Source organism: Protomyctophum parallelum (genome assembly GCF_964188405.1).
Source record: "Protomyctophum parallelum genome assembly, chromosome: 10".
Classification (NCBI taxonomy): domain Eukaryota; kingdom Metazoa; phylum Chordata; class Actinopteri; order Myctophiformes; family Myctophidae; genus Protomyctophum; species Protomyctophum parallelum.
The window spans coordinates 36,660,868-36,679,187 of NC_139704.1; the positions used below are offsets into that span (position 1 = coordinate 36,660,868).

The 18,320-nt window shown below is 44.5% G+C and overlaps 1 protein-coding gene across 1 annotated transcript; it reads left to right on the top strand.

Moving 5' to 3' along the window:
• The first annotated feature begins 358 nt into the window (after window positions 1-358).
• ly6pge (lymphocyte antigen 6 family member pge) lies at window positions 359-5,363 on the top strand. Its single transcript, XM_083774551.1, has 3 exons — window positions 359-680; window positions 3,230-3,346; window positions 4,506-5,363. The coding sequence occupies exons 1-3, from the start codon at window positions 620-622 to the stop codon at window positions 4,697-4,699; spliced, it is 372 nt and encodes a 123-aa protein (XP_083630677.1). The 5' UTR covers window positions 359-619; the 3' UTR covers window positions 4,700-5,363.
• Window positions 5,364-18,320: the final 12,957 nt, after the last annotated feature.

Here is an 18,320-nt window from a genome sequence, read left to right on the forward strand (position 1 = left end):
TACATAAACAAAACACCCTACTGTATAAATGTTCTGTAAATAGTATAGTCAACAAAGACATAATTAAGCCTATACAGCTAGCTGCATGCTAGTGTCGTGTGCCCAAAATAGCTGATCCACAAACTCACACGGTGGCGCGGCGTGGCGTGTTGTGCACTTGCACGTCGGCTATTTTCAGCATGCGACACACGCATGCAAACCAAGTTGCGAGTCGAGCCCCGGCCTGCCATGACATAAGAGCCCGGGGTAACGCCAGGATAGGGGAGGGATTTGTCGGGGAGGGGTCAGCGGGCGTGGCAGGGGAGGAGGGGTCAGGGGTGGTTGTCGGGGCAAGTGATCCAAGCAAGAATCCTTCACGGTATAGATGAGGATTCCCACTACCTCTCTTTCTCTCTCTCTCTCTTCGCTGCCCCGAGAGAAAACGCCTCCTGGATGTGGAGACGCGGTGGCGGCGGTATAAGGGCCCAGTGGAGTAGCTGCTAATCTCCCTCTCGGTGCTAGGCGAGGACATTAAGTCCGTTGTCCCGATAGCTCAGATTAAGATCAGCGGGCTTTAAGCAGGAAAACGGCCTGCTTTTTCCAGAGCCAAGCTTCAAGAAGGACCACCGGGCCGGCCAACATGAGAGCTGTCCAGTTCTGCCCGCTCGTCCTGTCCTCCCTGGTCCTCCTCGCTGCCCACGGTAAGGACTTTTATCTTCTCTCTCTTCCCTTCTCTCCTCATCGCTCCCTCCATCCATCCATCCATCCTCGCTCCTTCCGTTATCTGATCTCAGAGACCTCGTGGGTCCCTCCTTTGCCACTGGCCTAGCCTAGTGGATTTAACCTGTATGCAGGTGATGACCCAGACTCAGTTGAGGACTTGACCCTTGATCCCTATATGCCTTTCCGTATGATGAATAGCGGAAATACAGTCTATAAGGCTGTCTATAAGCTCACATGTATAGCAACTGTGCGCTTGTACATACGTAGATCAGCTATATTTGCTGATAAAGTGTTAAAAATTATTTGGAAATTGTTTGTCTAAAATGGCATGCACAGAGTTGGAAAGTGGTTAAAGCTTATTTTTTTCCCTTTGCTTTTTTGTTTAGTTTTGTTTGTTTTGCTTGAATCTCCTTTTTTTGGATTTTAAGACCTGATCTCTCATGTCTGGCAGAGTGATTACTTATGGGGTAAAAACATAGTTTTTCTTTCCCTCGTCCGCCTGTCATCTCCTTCTGTAACTAGCAGGCAATCCCCATGCAGTTAATCCCCTAATAGGCCTGGAGGCTAATTCTTCTAGCGTGTGTGGAGAGTGGCTGGGAGGATGGATTTGGGTCAGATCCAGAGTTTCAGACAGCGGGGGACAGAAAACAGAGAGAGGAAGAAGGCAGTTCATTGTTGTTGGATGGACACCACAGTCGATGCACTGACTAAAGTATAGGCTTCATTTCAAAAACGGCAGCACAACAGACAGAAGATTAAGTGTCATGTTGATTAATCGCCTGTAAGTGAGTCATCATCATTGCCTTTTCATCTGAAAAGTAAGTTGGCTGATTTATGCTCTATCGTTCGGCAGTGATGCACACTGAAAACAGAACTTGTAGACGGGCTATTTTCGGCACGCAAGCACGACAAAGCGTAAACTAGAAAAGGTGCTCCTCAGTCAGAGCACGAAATGTTCGGAATGCGTCGTCATCCCGGTGGTGCTAAAACAGCCATGTGTGAAAGCTCACGGCAAGCAGACATGATTTTGGTTCATGATTTTGAAGCATTTTACAGGGGCCAGTTCCCCAATTGCAGTAAGTGCTCTTTTAGAGCGGTTTTGAAAGAGAGTAGGGATTCACACTTCTTTATGACTGTTGGTAGGGCATTCCATAGCATGACATAGCAGGAGAACGAATACAAAAGAAAACCTTCGTTCATGCCAAATCTGGGTTGAGCGTGATTTGTGGAGCTCCCTCTGGTGTTGTGATTGTGAACTTGATTGACGTTTTTGAACAGGTGCATGGGTATCAAAGAGGTGCAGTGTATCTTGTAGACCAGGCCCATTGCAAGTTGCTGAACTCCACCTGTCTTCTATACCTGGCCTGAGCCACATCCCACCCTAGCAAAAATGAGCAGGCCACCATGAGGATGATTTGGAAAGAATTCACGACAATCGTTCGTGATTCAAAAACACAGTCTCTCCTGCCTGCCGGAGAGACAATCGGGGCTTTGCGGAGTCCAGTTGTTAGCAGCTGTCATGTCGGTGGCCTTTCCTTCATGATTTGACTTCACTTGGCTGACTTTGATTTGAAAGGTTCAGTGGACGCTGTCAGACACTGTAAAGAGTACACAGCGGTCCGTCTCTCTCCCTCTGAACAGAACAGCGCCGTTCGCTCTGCTGCCATCCCTGACAGGCTGATGAAAGAGAAGGCTCCCCGGTGGTAAAAGGGGTTAGTTTTGCCGGTCAGAACGGGAGATGAGCTCTGGCAGGGGGATGTTTGTTGTAGCTGTCAAAGGTTCTTCTGCGGGTCATTCTCTGCTTGATCCTCTCCGTTAAAGAGTAGGCTATACTGAAAGGCTGCTCGTCAATGAGATTTTTTCCCCCTTCTTTTTCTTTAGCTGCGTGGAGATTTTCAAAAGGACCTTTTTAAAAGGATATTTCATAGGTCAACAGTAATTCTCAAATAGCGTTTCTCCACCCCAGAGAGGCTTCGAAAGATATTGGAAACTGGGATGGCGGCCAAGGCTGCTGTAGACTAGAACAGAGCTTGTGACGGCGGGTGGGATGTTGCTACAGCTAGTTTGACTCTCCGATTGGCTGATGGCCAGGGATGGTGAGGTAACGGTAACAGTAACAGTAGTCTCCTCTAATTCGTGATTGATGCCGATGTACCTTTGAAAAGTCCACTTCCCCAACCTACTGTATGTCAACAGGTGTGAATGTACAGTACTACCGTATACCTGTAGATGCAAAGAAACCTACGTTGTGTGAATACACAGGTCAAAGTTAAATGGGTCCTGTGTTTCAACTACTGTAATGCCAGGACAGCTACGCTGATGATCCAATGAGATGAACCAATGTTATTCTCCATAGACAAAATACTTCCGTGAACGAGTAGCACCAAATCAGTCGGCCTGTTCTGAGACCACTGTACATGAGAGTGAATTTCATGTTGTAGGACCACTAAACTTTAGTGGTCCTACAACATGAAATTCACTACTTAGTGCTTTTTAGTGACTAAAGGTGTTGTTTCTTCTCCTTCAGGTCAGGCACTGCAGTGCTACACCTGCATGGCCTCCAACAACGACGACTGCAACCGCCAGGGTTCCAGGAACTGTCCCAGCTTCTCTGATGCCTGTGCTGTGGTGGTGGGCCATGACAGTGAGTCCAACAGTCACACTGTGTAGTACTAGTACGTCTGCTATAATGTTCCCAATATGTATCTGCAGAACGGAGTCAGACAAAACTGAATGCCATAGGCCTGTAAACTCCTACGTTTCATGTGCTTATAAGGGTGGTGGTGCAGTGGGGGGTCCCCCAGTTCAAATATGATTATTTTGGGGGGGTTTCACGGTCTGAAATGCTTTGAGAGCGAGTGTGCCTTAGAACGATCCTCATGGAAACATGAAAGCCAGTATTGGTGTTTTTGAGTGGTGCAACCACTCCAAGGAACAGCAATGTCCGTGTCCGCCTATGTGTTCACCTATGTATGTGTTAATGAGCACCATAATGAGTACCAGTAGGGGCGCTGTTTGCCAGAAACAGAGAGAGAGAGACAGTGCTGCACTGTTGCCTGCTAATGAGAGAGAGAGGAGGGGGGGGGGTGGGGGGGGGAACCACTCGGTTCACACGTGTGTGATTTTCCATGTTCATTGGGGACTAAAGGCCAGTCCACACCAATGCAACCATTCTGCCCAAATGGCACCAGTCATTCCGCACCGCTGCAACTGTCTCTAAAACCGTTTGTTTGGTGTGGACTGGCCTTTACTTATACTGTAGCTCTGGGACACCATGCAATGAACAACCTACCTTGCAACTAACTGAAACTGTTTCCTGGGTCCTAGCTGTGCCGAGTACCACCGCTGTACAGAATATAAAAGGTCTGGTCCAAAAATAGATTTAAATAGTTCTCACAATGTAGCTGTGTGTGTGTAACAGATTAGTGTATACTGTATGTCCTTCATTCATATCTGTGTGTTTGTGCCAGACAGGAAAAATCTATCTTCACAAAGTCACTCCAAAATGCAGAGATCCTTAAGTCACACACGGCGCACATTGAATTGAACAGAATTTAATTTGAACGTGTCAATTTGTCCATTTGTAACGTATGTGTACACTTGCTTAGAGTTAACCCATTCTGGGCGGGAACCCCTTTTGGTGCTTTAACTAAGCATTATGTCATACTTTAGCTATTGAAAAATAGCAGATCTACAAGCTCATAGCGCGCACTACGAGCTTGTAGGTCTGCTATTTTTGAAAAATCGTAAAAATGCGGCAGGCCTAAATGTGTTTTAAACCTCCTCCCCCTCCCCCCCCTCAGGCGGTGTGATGAAGTCGTGTTCCTACAAGTCGTTCTGCAGCCAGGCCAACAGCCAGGGCTACAGGTCGCCGGGCGTCCGAGTCCACTGCTGCTACAGCGACAACTGCAACGTGAGCCACGCCTCCGCGCTGCCGCGACTCGGCTACGGTCTGCTGCTCCTCCCACTCCTGCTGTTACACCTGTTTTCATACTAGTAGCCATGAATCTCCATCCCAGTTAGTAGTTACCGTATGCCCCGCTTACACCTGGACCCCATAATGTCGCACCCACCCGACCGCCCCAGAAATGTCAGCGGCGAAACACCTATATACGTAAAGTACACACACCTGCGTCTGTAATGCCAACATCTTCGCATATAGCGTGACTTATACCGGTGCTTTACTTTCACGCTCCGGGCCTGTTGTATCCAAGACTTTGAGGAGTTATCCGTAGAGAACGTTGGCTGGAACATTGTGGACACTACTGGACCCATGTCCCATTGGATTTATGCCATTAATATGCAGTAGAGGATTTTGTGACAATAAGCCACAAATAGGATTCTATGGACAATACAAGCCCTATTATATTATGTAGTAATGCATGCTATCACAGTGTTGCTATGGGAATGTACAGTAGGCCTGTACTGTATGCCGACCAGAAACTGCCTACTACTACCTGACCAAACTGCTTGTCTGCCGACACCGTCTACTCCCTGTTCAGTGTGAAAACCACGTACACAACTCCTGTTATGCAGTACTTACAAACATACTTGCCTTTCCAAGTCAATTAAAGTCATGTCAATTGTGTGTATACCGTATAGCGCCAAATTAGAACAAACACTTTGTCATGTACCAGTGGGGACCTATACTATATTAATTTACACACACACACCCAACAATTCCCCCATGAGCTAGCGCTTGGCGATGCAGGTGCCAAGGAAAACCTCCACTTTAATGTGAAGAGATCTCGTTTAGAACCAGACTCTAGGTGGGCGGCCATCTGCCTTGCGTGGTTCGTTTGAGAGAGAGAGAGGGGGAGAGAGAAATACACAGAGATACACAGCAACATGTATAGTAACGGTCTGGAGCCACGGTCCAAGAAGATTGTCCATCTGAAGCTCCGGGTCCGTAATCACAATCCATGGAAGCCCGTTAGAGGAGAACAAAGCGTTGATGGGTCATGAGTGCATGTGGAGAGAGAGAGAGTGAGGGAAAGAGGAGCTCAGTTATGAGTTATGGGAAGTCCCTCAGCATTCAAAACAAAGGGCTAGTGCCAGGCAAGCATAAGCCTACTCTTCAGCATACTGTAGAGAAGGTGTACACCTCCTGGAGCAAAACTGGAAAATGGATCCACAGGAAAAGAGCCTGATATTTGAAGACTGGGAGCACACTGTTCTAGTGGGGGTAATTGGGGTGAAATGAGCCCTTGAAGCTGTGATGTTGATTGACCATTAAGGGCGCTGTGAGGAGAAATATTTGAAATTATTATTTTTTCTCTTTTTGTTTTCTTATCCAGTGCAGAGAGGCTAATATTGGATCAATATTCCCTGCTGTAGTTCTTGTCGATACATTCACAGCAGCATTCTGGACCAACTGGAGAGTCTTTAGTAACTTATTGTTAATAGAGGGTATGTGCGTGACATCATCATCAAACCCAGAAGTTATGCAGGAACGCCTACTGAGTGGCAAAAAACTACTTTCTGGCCTTGACAGCCCCAGACATCCAAACAGGAAAGACCTATCTGATTGCATTAAACAACGTTAAACAATGTTAAACTCACTTTGCCTGTTGCTTTGCCACTCGATTTGCCACTCGATGTGCCATTCACTTTAAATATGCGCATATACCCTCCATAATAAGGAATTGCAATATTCCAGGCTGGTGTTAACAAATGTGTGGACTAGTTCTTCTGCATGTTTTTGAGAGGGGATGTGCCTCATTTTTGCAATGTTGTGTAGTTTTATCAAGTTAAATGTTTGTGATTAGGGTAATATATATATATATATATAACCTTGTCCAACTCATTGTCTAACTTGTGTGTCATCATTCATGTGTACACACTAAAATTGATAAATGAGACTTAAAACCATAACTGCTTACAGCTGGTTCTTCAATTAAAGGTTCTAGTCTTAGTAATGAGATGCGATGGCAATGGTATGAAGTGCCGTGCTAGAGTCTAACAAAACGACTACAGACAGAAGTCATATATCTCTACCACTACAATATGGTACGTCAGACATTTGTATTTATTATATTGCCTTCAGCATCCCTATCACCCACCCAACCAACCCTATCTAAATATCGTACTTGGAAGCTTAACATTGTTTACTTCCCCAACTCACTTTGTTTTACCAGCCATAACCCTCTCAATCTGAATTACTATTTAATTTACGTTAACCTAACTCTGCATGCAACAGCTTTGTTGCACGCTATCCTAGATGGCCTCATTCATACTTTCTTCATCATACGATGAGTAAATGCAATGACAGAGAGAAAAAGCTATCACCAGTAGTAGCAACAAAATATGCAACATTAGTCTGCAATGCGAGGTGAGCTACATCATAGGCCACTAGTTACAAACACATGCTTTTCCCAAGGTTTCTCACCTGTCAGAGTGAGGAAATAGACATACCCGGAAGTTATATGGCAACGCCTACTGAGTGACTACCGCACTTTATGGCCTTGACAGCCCATACATCCAAAGAAAGGTCTTATCTGAAAGATGAAGACCTGTTAGTTCGAATCATGTTGGCAGTTGCCTTTTAATTTACTAAAGGCGTTCCTCATTTTTTAACCTTGTGTGCCCGGATCCTTCTCTTTTTATCATGTTTTGATCCCGTTTTTTGAGCACCGTTATCACATCCTGCTACCTCCATTGAGCACCTGGTTAGTTCCTCTTTCTTCTCTAAAGGTCCTATATCTGACTGCATTAAACTAGGTCAAACTCACTTTATGCATGCGCATACCCTAAGCAGCCAAGTCTCGGCAGATGCTACAGTATAGCTGAACATGCTACAGTTAAATCCAGACGCTGGCGTATGTTCGGTACAATTAACCTTTCAGATGTCAGCCATACATCTGACTGCACTTAATTAAGACCTGACTTAACCCACTACGACCTGAGGCCGATACTACAAATCCCTTCTAAATCATATCCTTTCTCAAACTTTGTTGTGCCACACACACTCACTGCACTCCAAATGGAAACTGCCCATAGATCCGAAGTCCCGTTAGTCCGAACATGCACTGCTCCCGTGCTTGCGGTTAGGTTTAGGTTTGCTCCCGTGCTTGCGGTTAGGTTTAGGTTAGGGTTAGAGATAGGGATAGTAATTTCGGAACAATGAACCTTCTGACTAATGACACGGCACCCTCCAAATGATCCATACCCTTTTAGCAGTGGTGGAAAAAGTACTCCAATTATTTACTTAAGTGAAAGTATCAATACTGCAACATAGAACATACAACTTAAGTAAAAGTCCAGTTCACATTCAAAATGTACTACAAAGTAGGCCTACAAAGGAAGGTATTGGAATCGAAATGTACTAGTCCAAAGTAGAAAGTACTCGATATGCAGAATGTCCTGTTTTCAAAATGTATAAAATGTATAAAAATCCTTAGAAAATAGCCAATCTACAAGCTCATGGATCTACAAGCTCATGGATCTACAAGCTCATCGTCGCATCGCGACATTGTGAGCTTGTAGATCGGCTATTTTCAAATGGCCGAAATGTATATCGGGCTGAAGTGGGTAATGTATGTTTTGTAATAATAATCTAAATCTACAAAGCAACTATAACTAAAGTTGTCAAATAATTATAGTGGATTAAAAGTACAATATATTTGCCTCTGAAATGTAGTGGTGGAGTAGAAGTAAAAGTACCGACAATGTAACATATTCAGGTAAAGTACAAATACCTCAAAACTGTACAGTACCTGTAAGTAAATGTACCGAGTTACTTTCCACCAGTGTCTTTTAGATGCTGGTCAGGTGCGTTAAGCACTAATCCACCGCAGCTGAAGCCATTTAAAGACTTACATGGTGGTTAGCTCGAGCTCTTGTGCTCTTCAGTCGAGGGTGGAAGACGTGGCGATGTGTAAGTGTGAGATCGATTTAAAATCATGAAAGGAGACATTCTCAAAATGTAAATTAAGGTTGAAAGAACAACCTGTAGGCTACATTATAGGATCTATGAGAGTTCATGCACATTAAATCTGGTTCATAATGTCCTACCGAAGTCAATAACCTGTTCAGTGTTCAGTAGGCCTAGTAATGTTCTGAGGGACATCATGGGAACCAAACCATAAACGCAACCCTAACATGGGGGGAGGGGGGGGGGGTGTGTGTGTGTGTGTGTGTGTGTGTGTGTGTGTGTGTGTGTGTGTGTGTGTGTGTGTGTGTGTGTGTGTGTGTGTGTGTGTGTGTGTGTGTGTGTGTGTGTGTGTGTGTGTGTGTGTGTGTGTGTGTGTGTGTGTGTGTGTGTGTGCGTGTGCGTGTGCGTGTCCACTCCAACATTTCTGTTTTAACATGTTCAGGTCTTGTACTTCACATGGTCACCACTAGAAGGCAGTCCAAGCATACCTTTAGATTTTTACCAGCATAGTCAATCATAGCCTACACGCCCTACAACACAGGAGACTAGGGCCCAATCCCAATTGCCTCCCTCAAGCCCTGCACCCTGGACCCTCATTGACTTTAATGACGTCAGCTGTAAGTGCTTGAGGGTGAGAGAATGCAAGGGCTCCAAATTGTTGTGAAAGAAATGGGACAGCACTTTGAAGATGAGTCCGCCATTCATGACACTTTCCATCACTTTATAAAAACTGTCCTTATTCACAGACAGTACCTACCTACATGCTTGGCCTATTTACACATGTCTATTTTAGTATTTAAGCTAATCGTTTTATTATTAGTTTAATAAATACACTTTCCTGTGTGATATGAGTTGTAATATTCATATATAATAATATGCATTATACATTTCATTTCCATATTCTTTTACTTTTCTCATTAGTCATTTCTCATCATGTTTCCCTTATTATTGTTATTAAATATATAGCCTATATCCTTCCATTCCGTCTGCTTTTGAGAACAGTGAGAAAGCACTATTGTGTTTGTTGACATTCTAATCGCGATACATAACTAATTTGCATAGCTAAATGATTGACGTTCGGAGGATCCCCCTCATTCCACTGGTAACGCTATGAACTGTGGGTAATTTCTTTGCCAAAGTCAGCATCGACGCTGACTTTGGCAAAGGGCACATAAAGGGGCGGGGCTGAGCCCTCACTGACTTACCGATTTCAAATGGGACATCCCTCAAGCCCTCGCAGACTTCACATGAACGCGCAGCTAAGTCAGTGAGGGCTCATTGAGTCAGCAAGGGAGTGGATTGGGATTGGGCCTATGAGAGGTTGGATCTTTACAGTCTATGGGTTGGATTCATACTGGCCAACCACAACCATAATAGACACTGTGCATTATGATGCATTATAACCCAACCTTAAAGTGTGTTAAGTGTGTGTGTGTGTGTGTGTGTGTGTGTGTGTGTGTGTGTGTGTGTGTGTGTGTGTGTGTGTGTGTGTGTGTGTGTGTGTGTGTGTGTGTGTGTGTGTGTGTGTGTGTGTGTGTGTGTGTGTGTGTGTGTGTGTGTGTGTGTGAGAGCTGGGCAGCTAATCTGGCATTGTTTTAATTTTGGTTTTCAGAACCTATTCTTTAACCTTTAACGAATAAGATGTATGTCTCTCTCTCTCTCTCTCTCTCTCTCTCTCTCTCTCTCTCTCTCTCTCTTCATTATAATGCATTAGGATGCATTCTAAATTATAATTATAATGCATTATAGACACAACCTAAAGTAAAGTGTCACATGGTATAGTTATATGCTGTTCACTGAGTTTAAAGATGCATTATGATCAGCACTTAATAAATTAAATTGTTATGAGTTATATAATACTTCATAAACCTTATAAGTTGTATGCATGTAGCCTGGCCCAGCCACCGTGATTTCTTGTATATAGACTAGAGGAGCGGGTGCCGCCAGGAGCAATGCGCTGTATCATATTGGTTCACCGCCCTCCCCTCCCCTCCCCTCCTTGGTAGAAAACAGGCTCTTTTTTTGAGCCAAATGCGAACAAAAATAAAAGCCTGGGTACTACCGAGGCTAGTCTGTCTGTCTCTCAATTCAATTCAAATCAAATCAAATCAAAGGAGCTTTATTGGCATGAGAAAACGGCTACATTGCCAAGGAAAAAACTAAACTATCAAAACAATACTGAATACAATAAAAGTGCAAACAGAGCTGTGTTACATTGCAACTTGGAGGGAAGACTATCTTAAACCATCAAAATGGTGTGTGTGTGGGGGGGGGGGGGGGGGGGGGGAGGTTCGGCCAGAAATAGTTATAGGCCTACATCCATATTGGAGAGTTTAGCCAAGGGGCAGCGGTGGCCGAACGGTTTTGCGGAGCGGTCTTGATATCGGAAGGTCGCTAGTTCGTATCCTCGGACCGGCACGTTAAAATTACCACCGCTGAAGTTGCCCTTGGACAAGGCATTGAACCCCTACCATGAAATGTTCTATGAGCAGGGCCTGGCTGTAAACAAGTTCTTGAGCTTAGTCTAGTTACCCTGGGTAAACATGCTAATATGGTTTCTGCCTCGGATTCGGGTTCTTGGAAACGCCCCCCCAGCCACTGCGTTAGTTTTACTGAGGTTAGGTTTAGTTTAGGTATAGTTTACTGAGGTTAGGTTTAGGTATAGTTTTACTGAGGTTATGGTTAGGGTTAGGTTTAGGTATAGTTTTTACTGAGGTTAAGGTTAGGGTTAGGTTTAGGTGTAGGCTGTCAATCACAGCGACTGGCCAGTCACAGCGCACATTTACTCAAACCCGAGGCAGAAACCATATTAGCGGTAAACATAGTACCTTTCCTTTCCTTTTTGTCTTTCTCTCCTGTCTGAATGTCTCCTTCTCCCTCAGCGCCTCTTCTCTCCTCTCCCCGCCCCCCCGGCGAGGCCCCAACAGGTCTCTCCTTTGACAGGCAGGTGTGAGAGTGTGAACAGTCTGCCCTGGAGAGGGAGAGACACTGACCCCAAACCGTGAGGCTCCACCAAGCCCTGCTCCGATGGAGTCTCATGCGCTAGCTGGGCCGCTCACATCCACAGACTATGGGCTGGAGGGGGGGCAACTTGTCAGCTCTCATCAGCTTTATTTGGAAGTCTTTCTTTCACCTTAATTAGGGTGGGGGAGGGGCGGTTTAAGCTTAAAAGAGAGCGGAGAGAGTTAAGGGGGGGGGGGGGGGTGTGGGCGGGGGGCTTAGGTGGGTCAAGGTGATGCTGAGGTGTAGAAAGTTTGTCTTGTTGTGCGCGTAGTTCACTCCAGAATGTTCAACAGTGTTACGGCGGAGTGACGCGGGGTTGACGACAGACTGTCTGAGGCTGTCAGGAGGATTACGCTTTCTCGGGTTGACTCGCAGACTACCGTAGCGTACTTCATCGTTCTGATGGATGGGTTTTAACCACTTCCTGAGTTAAAAACATTCACTTTGAAAGAATATATATTCAAAGATTTGCCCCACATTTTTACGATTTTTCAAAAATAGCAGACCTACAAGCCTATAACATAATGTTTAAAACACCAAAAGGGTTCCCGCCCAAAATGGGTTAAGCCCACTTTGTCATATACAAAAATGTTCCTCAAAATGTTTTTGAAACCTTGCCCTGACCACATACAACAAATATAGCAATGTAGCAAATAGCTAAACCTAATAATTCAATATTGCAAACGTTCTTTCACAGAGAGGCTGAGATTTGAGAGTTTGTAGCGGTCGACAGTTAGTTGCGCGCTCTGCTTGCGCACTAGTAGGCCAAGTTGGCCTACTTGGGTGCAACAAGCAAGTAGGCACTCAACAGAGTGCAGTTCTAGTTATTATTATTATTACTACTACTACTAATGCGGCTACAGAACAAATTATGTTGCTCTCATGCACCCCTATACGCAAGATGTGACTATAAAGAAACCCTCTTGTACATTGATCTGGACAATGACCAATGACAAGCACCCCCCCCCACCCCCAGAAAAAAAAAACACACACACACACACACACACACACACACACACACACACACTCCATCTGAGCTTAAAATGAAGGTCATCTCCATGGCAACTTTTTTGCTACTTAAAATCGGGAGTACATTTAATCCCCTGGCATCTGAAGACATTATTACCACCAATCCCGCTGTCGCTCATCAAAGACATGAAGCTGGCTGCCCTTTAGCAACGAATGGGTGATGTGACAGTGAGGGACTCCGGAAGGCACCTGTCAGCTTCCTCGTGTCCAATCCTCCAAAAGGAAGGCCCAAAAAAAAAAGAAACCTGCCCTGACTGGTTTCACTTTGATGTTGTGTATACACACACTGTACAAATCCTCCTTGTGCATTTGACTCTGAGTTACACGTTGCTGTCGCGGGTGGAAATCTTTGTACGTACAAAACTCAGTGGTCACCCAGCGGTGCTTTATCACTCTAAACATACATAGGGACACACACAGCCAGGCATTGGAGCGCTGTGCACCGCTTAAAAATGAAATAAGCAAAAAAATAAGATCACTGTGTTTCTGTACACTGCTGTTAGCCAGGTCGGCTGGGCATACGCTTTCAAAAAGATTCATAATCTTTTGTCCCTTTTTGCTCTGCTCTAGTATAGTTATTTAAGGACTGACATCTATTATAAAGTTGGTGTCTGAATTGTTATGTTTGCACTTTTGGTACAATAAGTTGGCTGTGAACTCATTGATGTCTGCATGGGTCAGAGGTACGGTCTCTCCTAGGGAGACTATATAAGGTGTCTCCAGCAGATAGACAACGCTGATGAAGGCTTTGAACGCCGAAACGCCTTCGTTGTACTGCTGCTCTGCGGCATACCATGTCAACTGATTAAAAGAATAATTAAAAGTGCCTTAAAAACGAGAGTTCCGTGAGTGCTGGTTTTCTCTTTGAGAAATGTTCTTAGGGCTTAACCAATTTAAGCCCTATATATTTTATACTTCTGCTATTTAAAAAGACAACGGCAGATGATCGTTAAGAGCTTGTAGATTGCCTATTTGCGAAAAAGAGTTTAGAAAAATGTAGTACTTTTACTTTGGTAGCCTACTATGAGCATATCGGTGGCCATAACTGAAGGGGTAAAAGCTAAGGCCGCCTGCATGGGAAACAGGCTCTATTCGTGAGCAAGCAGGCCAGACTCTATTAGCTAAAAAAAGTTCAAATCCAGGGTAGAAGAGGAAAGTTACACACAGTGCAGCTTTAACTCATTCAAAACGGGAAAGCATTTGTGTCATTTTAGATTTTAGTTAAAAAGCATTACTTTATACTTTGGCTATTCGAAAATCTATTCTTTTAACTCAAATCTTTGCTTCTGGGGTATTTGGAGATGGTAGTCGGCGGCCAAATACATATCATTTTGGGGGTCCTAAAGATGGGGTGCCGTGACCCCCCCCAAATGATCTTTAAAAGGGATAGTTCACCCCTAAAATGACTTTTTCTATCGATCACTACATAGCTGGTAATCAAATTGGCTTTAATAGAAAAAAAGGTAAAAAAAGGAAAACAAATTCATTCAAGTCTCCATGGGGTGAGTACATGATAGAAAAAAAGTTATTTATTGGGTGAACTATCCCTTTAACATGAAAGCGAAGAGAGAAGAACCACCATACGTTTTTTCTGAAAACGGTTTGGATTTAGAAGACATTAAATGTCTTTTGTATAGAATCAGCCTCGGGTCTTAAATGGGTTAAGTAAAAGTACTTCTCCCAGGCCAGGACTGTTCATAATGGTTGCCTTCCGAATGGAGACTCCTCTGTGGGGCTGATGCCAGCAGAGCGCCAGGCCCCTCCCCCATGGGGACACATGAACTTATGAACCATCAGAGGAATCCATGCAGGCCAACCTCCGCTCATCTAGGACACTGGCTCTCACCCATGGGCCCGGGCACCACCAAGGGGTCCCTTAACAGGGTCTGTAACTCTAAGACATTGTACACAATTGGAACCAAACGCACCCGGACTTTGGGGTCTGTAACTCTGAGTGTGCACAAATGGAACCTCACAGTACTGCATTTTGGTTCCATTTGCACACTCTCAGAGTTAAATGAACCGGATTTTGAAGTGTATAGGGTTCCCAGAGATTAAATAAAAAGTATAGGCTATCAAATGGGGTGGTCTAATGCAGTGGTTCCCAAACCTTTTAGCCCATGACCCAAAAGAGTTGTGCGCTTGTATAGTCTGGCTATTTTTAAACATTTGATGTGTAGTTTATGGAATTTCTTAGATTTGTCTTTGATTTATTTATGGAATTACTTTGAAAAGATAATTGAATTTGTTTTTAATTCATGATATGTTTTTTTTTTACTTTTATGAGAATGTTTTTTTAATGAAAAAATATATATATTTGACCCACAAATGGGTCCCGACCCGGGTCCCGACCCATTTGCGGTCTGATGCATATCAAACCGGGGGTCCCTGAAGCACTTGGTATTTGATTTCGTTTTTAAGTTACAGACCTGTAACGGGTCCATTTGGACCCCCATGGTAGTCCCTCGACCAGACGCTGTGAACCAGTGATCTAGGACAGCAGAGGTTCCGCAGAGGTCAGAGTTCAGCAAGGGGCAATGGTTCTGTGCAGTTATGGACCCCACTTTGAAAACCACATCCATCTGCTCCTATCACATCGAAAGGGTATTCGACCAATTAAATCGCGACGCAGTTAGGTGTTCACGGAAATGTAGCCTACTTTAGAATATATATATTTTTTAATTTCCATCTATGCGAAGCAGCTATACCCAGCTACTGTAGGCTTTGATTCATATGTTTCCCAGCGGGACATATTTACGCAGACCGTCTGTAAAGACGAAAGACGAAACAGCGTTGAAATCATGCGGGCGTCTGCTTTATGCATCTACTCGTGTTCGGAGCAGTGCTTCGGCGGAAGCATTTGAAGACTGAGGGAGCCAAGCACGTCTGTCTTGAGAGACTAAGAGATAAGCCACCGCAAGCGGCAACTTAATTACATGTCTGTTCAGAGCACCTTTACATCATTGATCGGATTGTTATTGCTCTGGAGAAAAGACAATATCAGTGACTTGGTTGCGGCCGAGCCGGCCATGACCCAATGGATACAACAACAAACAAACAGCCTAGTTAAAGATCACACACTAACCCCAACATCAAATGCTTGGTGCCATTGTGCTGGCGGAAACAAAAGCACACGGGTGGAATGAGAGCATGTGAGATGATGGCTGTGTTTACAAGCACGCGGGCCCTGGCCTGGCTGGTCGGCACCCGGGTTCATGCAACGGTCACCGGTTCTGAGGTCTCCGGGTCTCGGGTCTTTTTTTTGAAAAAGATCTGTGAAGCAGAATTAAAGTGATCTAGGCCTACCTCCGGACTCTGGACAGAGACGACCAGGGGCTTTGGGCTCTTTGAAACTGCCAAAAGGGGGAGAAGTGGGCTAGAGAGAGAGAGAGCGAGACACACACAGAGAGAGAGAGAGAGAGAGAGAGAGAGAGAGAGGGGCCTAAGAGGCGAAGCAGAATTGTGTTTAATGAGTGTGTTCCCCGGCCTGAGCCACTTTGAAATGTGTCTAAATGGCCCACCTTCTGTGAGGGCTGTGTGGGGGTATATGCGCATAGACACGATCTGGAGCTGACGGCGAACCGCAGAGACGTTCACACAACATACTGTAGACACAGAATGCGGTTGGATTTGACCCTGTGTACGTAAATATGAAAATGCATGTTCGTATGGGATTATATAACGTCGAGCTTCTCTCTCCGTCCCTGCAGGGGATGTGCATTGCATATTTTGTCAAAACAGTTCTCTGTAATTAGCTGAGGTTTCCTCGGCTATTAATTAAGTACACTGAGAGAATAAAAGCACATTTTTGAACATGGCGACTCTTAAGTCCAGCCCATCCTGAACCTCCTCGTAATTGTATAACGTATTAAATGAGAGAAAATGTTATATAAACAGCCTTAGAAAATATATAGCGATATATTCTTTCTTTACCGCTTAAACCCCATACACTTTGTAAGTTTAGTACATCAAATAGCAAAAATAGTGATAGACAAGCTAGCTCTTAAGACGTGCCCAGAATAGGGATGTGTTTAAAAACATCATTTGTGGCCCTTCAATATAGTTTAAATTAAATAAATAAAATTAAGTCAGAATTTAGAAAATGCTGTCATTTACGTCATTTAGTTTCTAAATAAGAGATGATTTCTTATTTTAAGAGATGTCTGGCAACCCTAGTTACTTCCCAGTCACCTCTCAAGATTAAAAGCGTTTGTGCCATTTATGTAACAGTGGCTGTAGCAGTGCCGGTGGGCTGTCTATTTGCTATCCTTCCCCTGGGCAGATAAATAGAAAGAGAAGAATTATTGGGAGCGGCTCCAATTAATAGCCTTTTGTACACAATAAATACTAATGTCTAACGAAGTTTTCCAACTCTGAAAATGGCGAATATCTTTTTCCCTTGTGGCAATAAACCAGGGGAGACGGAGCTGTCAGTCAAGCTCAGGCTAGGAGGTGATAGAGCGGAAGTATACTACCCTGTCCAGGTTCTACAGCCACTAGGTACATAAGTGGCATTGGTCACACCTGGAGCCTATCCACTAATCAACCAGCTGAACCCTATATAACCAGCTCCAAACACAGTCAGTTGATGCCAGACAGCAAGGAGGCAAGAGTAAGACCTCTCTTGCTTCCAGGAAGAGGCTAGGCAACATGTGTTGCCCTAACCTGTATTAAGACCGCAGCCGGGAAGAACCTCAGTTACCATTTTGATGCACAACCCTTTCGGGGCGGCCGTGGCTCAGGGGGCAGAGTGGCTGGTAGAACAGCCAGATGGCAACCGTGAGGTTCCGAGTTCGATACCGGGCTTCCCCGGAGTTAGTGTCAAAGTGTCCTTGAGCAAGACTCTGAACCCCAAATTGCTCCTGATGTGCAGGTTGGTGCCTTGCATTGTTTCCTCCGCCATCGGTGTATGAATGTGTGTGGAATATGTGTAAAGCGCTTTCGATAAAAGCACTATATAAATGTACCATTTTCTATCTACGTTATTTAATAAAGAAAAACAAAAGCAAACTGTCTCAGAGCCACCTGTTTTATGGTGAAACCATAGAACGCGGGGTGGCTCCCGATCATATATGTAACGGTAGCCACGCCCCTCAGAACATATGCGACTTTATGGACATTTTTTAAATAAATGGGACCATAGTTTTCCAAAAAGAATATTATGCCATGAGAAATGAGACTTTAAACTAGTGACTGGAAGCAGAAAGTATTCATGACCATGTTTATTAAGGTATTACAGTCTAGGTGAAGTTGGGCCCAAATACATGGTACTCTATGGAGCTATGGGTTTTTTTGGGCCCAATGACAGCGCCACAACAGGCCATTATATGAACTTTCAGGAAGTCCCGATTTCCTTAGTGGCTTCACAAAATATCTGTCTGACTGCATGCCCCCCTGGGTGAAACTTACCTCCACCATATCTGGGTTGCCACACCCTGTAGTTTAGGATGTTAAAGGACGCCAGATTTCTACTTAGTCACACACATCTGTGTCTTGCTGATCTGTAAGCTGACAAACACATTGCAGTGCAACATATTGTGCGTTGTTGTCATGTGCGACACCGTCTGGCGTGCAACAGTAAGTCGACTATAAATGAATTACCTGCCAAGAAACAGCTGAGGGTATGCCAAGTTCCTCACAAACACCTGTACACGCATGCCAAGTAAACAATCGGCACATCGGTGAGGAACCGAAAACAAAGAGTCAGTTAAAG

Coding starts and splice junctions, on each gene's coding strand:
- ly6pge (XM_083774551.1), top strand. CDS start 620: ATGAGAGCTGTCCAGTTCTGCCCGCTCGTCCTGTCCTCCCTGGTCCTC. Junction 681..3,229: donor GGTCCTCCTCGCTGCCCACG/GTAAGGACTTTT, acceptor CTTCTCCTTCAG/GTCAGGCACTGCAGTGCTAC. Junction 3,347..4,505: donor TGTGGTGGTGGGCCATGACA/GTGAGTCCAACA, acceptor CCCCCCCCTCAG/GCGGTGTGATGAAGTCGTGT.